Source organism: Curcuma longa, unplaced genomic scaffold (assembly GCF_044706935.1).
Source record: "Curcuma longa cultivar G26 ecotype Majalengka, Jawa Barat unplaced genomic scaffold, ITB_CL_G26_1.1 contig_24763, whole genome shotgun sequence".
In the NCBI taxonomy this organism is placed as follows: domain Eukaryota; kingdom Viridiplantae; phylum Streptophyta; class Magnoliopsida; order Zingiberales; family Zingiberaceae; genus Curcuma; species Curcuma longa.
In genome coordinates, this window is record NW_027432527.1 from 2,207 (window position 1) to 12,530 (window position 10,324).

The following is a 10,324-nucleotide window of genomic DNA, read 5'->3' on the forward strand; positions in this document are numbered from 1 at the left end:
GTAATTACAGCAGAATATTCAAATCATAATTAAATTATTGTATCTGATTCTCCAATACCATAATTACAAGATTTATATGATTCTTGTAATTATAGTAGAAAATTCAAATCACAATCAAATTTTTGTATCTGATTCTCCAATGTCTCCTTGTGTTCAAAAATAATGTTTAAGAGTTGCGGAAAACTCGCCGTTAATAGATTCATTTGTAGATAAGATAAAACAGAACTAATTAATTAATCGTGCACCAACCTTTAATTTTGATCACCAAAAACAATCATGATCTTTTGTGATACAAATTAGCTCATTAAGATGAATTTGTTTCGATACATAAAATCAAGGATTATGAAATAATTATAAATAAGTAGAAAAGAATAAATTGCATGAATGTCGATCTCAACGGAAGGTGATATAAGCGTCAAGTTGTCCGGTGAGAGTCGTGTTGGTAGCACGGACTTCCGTGGTCAAGAGGTAGCCTCTCGCTAGCCGGAACCGTCCGGTGCCACCGGTGATCGCCCGTTCGAACACGGTCCCGAGCGGGGCGACCGGGAACAACCCCTGCAAAGCGAGGGAGCTGCCGTTGTACTTGCCGGCGGTGAACACCAGCTGGAAATTGGTGAGGCCGGAGTTCTCGGCCAAGCTCGAGCCCACTCCCATGCCCTGGTTCCGGCCGACGATGGGCGAGTCAGGCTCGACGCCGGATCGGAGGAGGTTGTCGTAGACGATGACGTTGCCGAAGCCAGCGCCAGAGTTGGAATCGCGGCGCTGTACGGCGTACACGACAGTGGCGCTGGGTCCGGAGCCAAGGATTCTCTCGTGGTTGTAGAAGCGCAGGTGCATGTAGCCATTGGGGTTGGATGAGGCAGCGGCAGCTGCGAAGAACACGAAGAGGAAGAGGAGCAAGGAAGGAATGACTGAGGAGGCTGCCATTAATTTACGGAGTTGCAGTAACAAATTAAATTGCAAAGGCGGATGAGTTGTGTTTGAATATTGCGGAGTTGCAGGGCTCTACTTATAGTAATGCACACTACAGAGATGGAGTCACGCGTAGTTAATACTGTAAGGTAGCAGGTCGTCACCGTCTCTTGAATACGTAAAGTCTTCGTGGATATACAGAATTGAATCAGTCATCAAATGATTAATTAATTTTGTCAACGATTAAGATCTTTTGAAAGATGAGTTGATTTAGCAGTCTTTTGTGTCTGTTCATTGAAAAGTTGGAACTTTGAAGTCTTTCAGACGCGTTGTTGCCCTTCTGTATTGACGTCCACTCTTCATTATCATTCATCTTCATATATACATTTGACCAGCATGTGTACAGGAAAAACACAATACAAAAGACAATAAAAAAATCCAGTGGGTTTTGTTTATTAGAATTATTAAAAAATATTTTTTATTTACTATCAAAATAGCAACTCATCCATCTTAATCTATTTTTATTTTTGAAAATATTTTTATTTTCAATGATATTATAATAATTATAAAATCATAATTATTATATAATTATAATCCCATAAGTATTATATACATATGACAAATATAATTTCATAATTACTACTACTAAATATGATTTCATAATTATTATTGTTGCATAGTTATTATAGTTATGATTTTATAATTATTATTATTAAATAATTATAGTAGTTATGATTTTATAATTATTATAATATAATATTAATTGATAAGAAATAAATTATCTATGTGGTAAGAGTTACGGTTCATATATATGTTATTCATATATAGTAGATGAAGAAATACTACTAATAAATAATAGTAATATTGAAAATGAAGTATTTATAATTTAACAGTTTAATTGAAACCTTATGAATCTTACTTATTATAATTAGACAAATAAATAACTAATAACTAAAATCACTATATTATATATATATATATATAGATCCCCAACTTTCTCAAAGATATATAGTGATTTTAGTTATTAGTTATTTATTTGTCTAATTATAATAAGTAAGATTCATAAGGTTTCAATTAAACTGTTAAATTATAAATACTTCATTTTCAATATTACTATTTATATATATATATATATATATATATATATATATATATATATATATATATATATATATATATTTGCAGCAAAGGGGATTAAGTTTAAGGTTAAAATTAAAGATGACCTCAATTTCTATCTTTAACATGTTAATGTAATCATCATGCATAATTTGTTGGTGCAATTAACCTAGGGTGAAGATGGACCAAGTTGATCAAGCTCGGTTTGACTCGAGTTGGATTTTAATATTTGATTAATATATTAGTTAGGTGTCAAATAGATCAGATTGATCGAATACTTGATGGTGGAAAGTCCAAGTGGATCATGGAGGATCAAACACTTGACACGAAATGGAAAGTTCAAGTGGATCATGTAAGACTAGACATTTGACACAAAATATAATGGAAAGTCCAAGTGGGTCAAGATTGATCGAACACTTGATGATCGGAAGTCCAATAAAAAAAGTTGGCAAGAGAAAAGTTAAGTGGGTCAAGGTTGACCGGACACTTGGCACGAGATAGAAAGTCCAAGTGAGTCAAGGTTGACTGAACACTTGGTGATTAAAAATCTAATAAGCAAGTTGACAAGAGGAAAGTCCAAGTGGATCAAAGTTAATTGGACACTTAGTGATTTGAAATCCTGGCAAGTCAAGGTTAACCATATGCTAGGCAACGAGACATCTTGATAGGTACGATATAGTAAACTTCTAAATGTCATAACTTTTGACTCGGATATCGGAACGGGATGATCTTTAGTGCGAAACGAAGCTCATTTACAGATGTATCTTTTTACTCAAATCGATTCGACTGATTATGTGTATCAGTCGACTGATTTGGATCAAAACTGAACAGAAGCAAATCGATGCAGTAGCAGCCGAGACTTTCAGCGAAGAACACAGTTTGCCCGTGTCTCTTGACATGGGCATGTTTAATTTTGTGCCTTGGCTAGATGGAATCAAGTTTTTCAACAACCAACATATAGCTAAGTCGTATTTTCCAACACGGTCATGCCCAGTCAATCACGGACATCTAGCCTCCAACACGGCCACGCCGTGCTTTTCAACACGGTTAAATCATGCTTTTTAGCACGGTCGTGGCGCATGGTAGGCTGATTTGATTTTTAGGGTTTTACTATCTTTTCATTGCTAGGGTTTTGGAAACTATTTAAACTTTTATTTAGTTGTTGTTAGGGGATGAATTTTTGGTTTTGAATAATCTATTTCGGTTAAACCTAAAGACGGTGACGGCTTCTCTTCATTTGGTGAATTCTTGCGTCAAATTTGGTATTTTTCGAATTTTCGGTATATCGAAATTCTCTATGTGCAAATGAGCCTCTAGGATAATCGTTATCCTGCCGACGTTAGTTAGTATCAGAGCCTTTAGATCTCATCGATGGTTGTCGTGGTCGTGGTCGTGGTCGTGGTTGTGATAGGCAGGTTCCACCTGAGAAATTAAGTCTTGTATCATGCATGATTTTAACACCCAAGACGAAGTACTTAGCTTGAAGATTTATAAAGACAAGTCGCAGAATTAAATCACAGCCTAGAGGCACGAGATCTTAAAGATTGTAAGTTTCTTTATCTTAATTCTACTTTCACTTTTGAAACCTCGTATACAATCGCGAAAGTCGTGGTCGAGAGGAATAAAATAGAGATATTGGATTTTCAATTGATCTTCTCAAATTTTCTAATACGCTACAAGCTAAAAAATTCATTAATTAACTTAATGATGTGAAGAGAATTTTTTATTATAAAGAAGTATCAGATCGTATGAAAGTAAAATTGGTTGATGTTAAACTCAGAGGTCAAGCATCCACATGGTGGGAACAGTTGTGGTGCTTATAAAAGAAACAAGACAAGCTCAAAATCATTGATTGAGAAAAAATGAAACAAAAGATGAAGAGTCATGCTTTTGTTACACACAACCTCAACTTCAGCAACTTCATGCGTCGAGGGCTAGGATGAGTCCCAACAAGGAGCTTGGCATTAGTGAATCTACCAAGGCTGAGAATTTGGATGCACATCTGGAAGTTGTGGAAGCTGCACTTATATTAAGTCAGAAGAATTTGATGATGACTTACCAAGAAAAACAGCTAGTAGTTCGAACACGATTGGGAGCATGTCCTGGATTTTCGACTCACCTAGATCCTTCAACTACATAACATATTCAAATGATTTTTTAAAGATAATTAAGCATGACTTAATTGCTAGTACCATCATAAATTGATATATGTTTGTATTTCTCAATAATTATTATTATAAATTATTGATTCTCACTTCTCTTATAGCAGAAGTATCATGAAAAAAAAGTTACACTAGATGTGAATATGACATCAATTACGAAGATAAAGATGATAACTTAATGTTAGTTGAAGATATTCTTTTGGAGTGAATGTCACATACTAACTTGTGTGTGTCTAAGGAGCTATTTTTTTGTGAATTAATATGAATATCTTTAACAGCTATTTATAAAATATTTATCCCTTCTTGTAAAAGACTAAAGATAATGAAAGAATATAAAGTAAGAGGTATGAAATCAAGACACCAAGAAATTAATCAGTTGTATAAAAAGATACAAATAGATTTGAGCATTTACTTCATAAAACTAGTTATTTTAAGGGAGAAAGGAAAGATTAAAAATGGATTTTAGATCACCTTATTATTCCTATTTAGATAAAAAAAATTAAAAATATGAAAAGAAAATTGTAAGAGAAGCTATTAATGAAGAATATCATATATGTTATAAGATGTGTCTAACTTTACATTAGAAGTCTTTCTCCATTCACTCTTATATGTTCGAACAAAGTCATGAACTCACTCTAGCTTCAATCTCTATTATATATTGTACAATTTGGATTTAAATCCTCATGATTTTATTTTTGAACTTTTCTCAGAAGGTCTCATTCTGTGATATCTTTTATCTTATAATCTAATAATCTTTTCCATGTATTTTCAATATAAAACTTGATTGCAATCCCAATAATTCTCCTCTCAAATAAAGGACCACACTATGAGCCCTTATACTATTAATTCCATGGTCGGATCTCCCCTACCTCTTTTGTTTTTCTCGAGGATCTCTACATGACTCTACATATCGACCATGATTCTGATATCAATTGTTATTGCAATGGAAGTCGTATATCTTCACAATTCCACAATGATACGTTATTATTCATTTTGAGTTTAAGTCCTCATGGTTTTAATTTAAGCTTTCCTCAAAAGATCTCATTTTATCTTATAACTCTACTGATCTTTTTTTAATATATTTTCAATATAAAATTTTGATAGCAATCCCAACAATATAAAGTATTGAGACGGCTAATTAGTCGGTCTACCTAATATGATTTATCATCTTTTGACCTGCTTATTATTATTTTATTTTATTCACTTGGCTTAATCTCCTTTACTGGTCTAGCTAAATGAATTAAATTAATCAGCCGACTTAGATCAATAATTGGCCTACTGAACATGAACGTATAGGATATAGGACAAACAGAAATTAATTGATAGATATTTTTAAAAAATAAATATAAAAATCTAAAAATTATTTTAAAAAATAAATAGAGACTTTGTGTTTTTATTTATTATTATTATAATTATTATTTTAGTCTTCCCAATGGATATCTTCTTCTTCTCAAGCATTAAAAATGACTTTTGATGAGCTAGTTCCAACGTGGCATAGTCTTAAAATATTAATTCTTCTTTTAACTTATCTTTAACCAACATTATTGCTTCTCCTTTCCCCTCAAGTATTGCTTTTGCTTCTCCTTTCTCCTCTCCTCCAAAGCTTGAAAGCTTGTAGCCACATCCACAGCAAACAAACAACTTGTGCATCGTTCCAACTCGCAGGCATAGCTATGGAAGTAGCTTTGGCGAGTTCTGCGGCTCGCTTTCTGGGCGACAGGGTAGCTGATCTTCTCCAACTCGATAAGAAACTCAAAGAATTGACTGATATTAAAGGAAAGATGGAGAAGCTCAAGGAGTTGTCAACAATTATTGACATGGTGATCAAAGATGTTGAGCCGGCCTGCTCTATGAGGGATGACGCCGTGAAGAAGTTGTTGAGGAAGCTCAAACACTTGGCCTACGATCTGGAGGATGCTGTGGATTACTACGACACCGAAGCTTTACGGAAGCAAAGATCAAGAGCATATTCCAGGCCGGTGCGCGATTTCTTCTCTTCTAATAATAATCAACTTGTATTTAAGAGCAGGATAGGTGGCATGATAAAAGCAGTAATGGAGAATCTAAATTCTATTTTGCTGCAAAAGTCCATCCTTGGAAAATTTGCCGCAAGGCACTGTCCGGATGTCACCAAGTGCTTATAGAGAGATCCACTCGCACAATAGCTTGGCTGTTATAGGGAGAGAAACAGAGAAGGAGAAGATTGTCAACATGTTAACAGATGATGAAGGAAGCAGCAATGATACAATGAAGGTCATCGCCATCGTTGGGATGGGTGGCCTCGGGAAGACTACACTTGCTCGTCATGTTTTCAATGACGAGAGGGTGAAAGCTCATTTTGGAAAGCTTAGCATGTACTGGAAAGTTGTTGGAGCAGAATTTGATCCTACAAAGATAATGAAATCTGTTTTAGAACTGGCTACCGGTGCACCGGTCAACATCTCAGAACCAGAGTTAGTGAGGGGGGAACTAGAAAAAGCCTTATCAGAGAAGAGATTTCTGCTCGTGTTGGATGATGTATGGAATGAAGATCAATTACAGTGGAGGGCACTGAAAGCAGGCTTAACATGTGGGGCAAGAGGAAGTAAAGTTTTATTGACTACCCGTAGTCAAGAGGTCTCTTCGATCATGGGCTCATCAAATATCCACCAAATACAGCAGTTGTCCCGAGAGGATTGTTTGTCCTTGTTTCAGCAATTTGCTTTTGGAGACGAAGAACCAAATGAGAATTTGATGAAAATCGGTGGAAAGATTGTTGAGAAATGTGGTGGTGTGCCCTTGGCTGCCATATCTCTTGGCAGCATGCTCCATAGCACTCGAGATGAAACTTATTGGTCCTCAGTATTGAACAGCGAAGTATGGCAGCTTAGAGATGAGGACCAGAAATTCTTAGCTGTGCTCAAGTTGAGCTACGACGCTCTCCCTCCACCGTCAAAGAAGTGCTTTGCATTTGGCTCCCTATTCCCAAAGAACATGTGATGAAAAGGGATGAGTTGATTCAGTTGTGGACAGCAAATGGTTTCGTATGTTCAGAAGGGAATTTTGATGCTGAAACAGTTGGCAACCGCATCTTTGATGATCTAGTATTGAGGTCATTCTTTCTCTCTGCACCTTCTGAGAACTGCGATGATGATGGTCGTCATGTAACCAAGTGCACAATGCATGATTTGATGCATGACCTGGCACGAACAGTATCTGAAGATGAATATTACACTTACGAAGATTATGAGGAAAGGATAAAAAGGCTGTTCAAAAGAGAACATATCATTTGAGATTCAATAGTAAAATTTTCTCAAAAATTTCTCCGGTCGTATTCAAGAAGTCATTGTGCTTGCGCACCCTGGTAATAGTAGGTTGGATGTCATATCCGATGGCCTGGGAACAACTTCAACTCATCTTTTCAGAATTGAAATTCTTGCGGGTGTTAGATTTACGGCATAATGACATCAAGGAGGTTCCAACATCTATAGGAAATTTGATACATTTGAGGTACCTTGACTTATCTGAAAATTACATTAAAGTTCTACCTGACACCATAACTCTTCTCCAAAATTTGCAATATCTCAATCTCCAAAGGAATTGGTACCTTCAAGAGTTACCAAAAAAATTGAGGAATATGCAAAGCCTTCGGTATCTCCATTGTGAGTATGGTCAATTCACTCACATGCCTCCTGGGTTGTCACAATTGACTAGTCTTCGAAGTTTATCTTGCTTTGTTGCTGAGAATAAAACTGGCTCATGCTCAATTACAGAACTAGAGGATTTGAAGCTTCACGGGAAAATGGAAATTAGATTTTCTAAAAATTATATGATGAATTATTCTTGTGGTGGAAGAAAAATTCTGAAGAATAAAGATTTTAATGAATTATCCTTATTCTTTAATTATTCAGACACTTATGACAAGAGCATGCTGGATGATCTTTGCCCCAACACGAGTTTAAAGAAGTTGAAGATATCCAATTATGGGAGCCGACAATTTCCCACATGGTTGTTACAAGAGTTGTGAACAGTTAGAAAGCTTGTCAAATTTGGTTGAACTCAAGGCTTTCCTTTAGAACGGATGCCTAATTTAGAGGAATGGTCAGAGTCTGATGGTGTCGATGAGTTGTTCCCTTTACTGAAGAGACTGGAGATTTGCAATTGTCCAAAACTGAAAAACATGCCAAGGCTTCCAAGAATTGAACTTCTTAAGCTATATAACTGCAGTGAAAGCTTACTCTCAGGCGTTGGAAGAATGACTTCTCTTTCTCATCTCATACTGTATGATGTGAGGGGCATGACATCTCTTCCAAGTGGTTGCTTAAGAAACCTCACATCCTTGATGAAATTGGATATTCGAAGGTGCAATGAACTTCAATTTCTTCCTTGGGATGAAATACAGCTCTTAACAATGGTTCACTCGTTGACCATCGAGGAATGTGACAATTTGACATCCTTCCCGTTCGAAGAAGCAGTGGGACGGCTCAGCGCTCTTCGATATCTCTGTTTTAAAAATCACAACAGCAATATACTGCAGCTAGAAATACTTGTACAAATCCTGAATTCACTGCATGAGTTCGACATTCAGATTTGTGGCAAGATTGTGAATTTATGCGGGCAATTGCAACACTTACACATGCTCCGACAATTGCGGATATGTGGTTCGCATCAATTTTCTTATTATGAAATTCATACGGATCCATTAAGGCAAAATTAAGTATTTGTTGTTGTGATGAATTAGAATCCTTGATGACAGCAGCACCATCGACCAGTGTGCTAGAAGATCTAGATATATGCAATATCCCCAACCTCACCACCTTACCTGAATGGCTACAACATCTCAGATCACTTCGTCAGCTGTGTATCATCAAGTGCCCCCAATTAGGATCGCTTCCAAGGTGTCTACAGGACCTCCGTTCGCTGCATTCTTTGTCCATTCATGGGTGTTGCCTACAATTGGAAAGAAGATGTAAAAGGGAGACAGGCGAAGATTGGCCCAACATTTCTCATGTGTCAAATATTTGTATTTTTCCATAAGGTACAACTGAAATCAGCAGTCAGTTAAAAATTCAAAGTTTGATAAAAAGAAAAGGATAATTATTTCCTTTTACTCAAGTAATTATTATTGCAGTCTTGCAGATTTGTTATTTCAAAACAAAAAATCCTATTACTTAGGCAATTAATACAGACTAAATGTAGAAAAAAGAAAAACATTTATCTCATTTTCATGAATTACATACAGAATGCATGCATGATAGCTATTTCATTCTCATCGTATTTTTTTCCCAATAATAATTATTTATTACTAGCTAGCTGAGAAATGATTTTACATTATTTGAGTTTTATATGTATGCTATTATGATTTTATATCCCATCATTTAGTTTGATAGACGTTTCATTGCATTAATATAATTATTGAGTTTGTTGTTATTGTTGTTGTGTGATCAACTGCTCTTACTAATTTGCTAATAATATAATTATGTCCATTATATTGTCTTGTAGTTATTTTTGAACAGAGATTGATCACAGCTTCTTCTACAGAAGAGCTTGATGGATGTCAAAGCAGTGGTACTTTTGATAGGTTCTTGAAAATCAATCCCACGAGATCTAGAGGTAGATACAATATAAGATGCTTCTTTCTTGGTTTACAATGTGATTATTTATTTAAAAAATAATGGAGTGTTCAAATTTATCCACAGAGACATAATTGCAATCGACAGTGAGGAAGCAGAGCAATTCGTTCTACGCGATCTTGGCCGATGGTCAGGGGTTTTGCTAAATATTTATTTCTTTTAAATTTGCTTTCTGCATAATTAGAATTATATTGTTGAAAATCAAAAATATGTAATTAACCGTGGATTTATTTTGAAAATAAAATTGTTGTCGAACTTTTTACTACTCTTATTGCCTCTTGTGAGTGTAACATCAGTCATTAACTATTTTGATTGAATTGATGAATTCAATTGGTTTGATTGAATCAATTAACTATTTTTATCAAAAAGATAATCTATCCCGTGTCAATATATTTTTATGTTTGAAATTATCTTTATTTTTGACACTATTATAACAACAACAAAATCAATAACTAGTGCAATATAAATATTTCATATCTATTCAACATCAGTCAATATTAATCAACACTAATAATATTATTT

The 10,324-nt window shown here is 35.2% G+C and overlaps 1 protein-coding gene and 1 pseudogene across 1 annotated transcript; one reads left to right on the forward strand and one right to left on the reverse strand.

The window, feature by feature from the left end:
* Window positions 1-393: 393 nt before the first annotated feature.
* Window positions 394-927, reverse strand: LOC141818421 (dirigent protein 22-like). Its single transcript, XM_074705928.1, has one exon. It carries the CDS (start codon window positions 925-927, stop codon window positions 394-396), a length of 534 nt encoding a protein of 177 aa, XP_074562029.1.
* Window positions 928-5,778: 4,851 nt separating this feature from the next.
* On the forward strand, window positions 5,779-8,995 carry LOC141818422 (putative disease resistance protein RGA4; annotated as a pseudogene).
* Window positions 8,996-10,324: the final 1,329 nt, after the last annotated feature.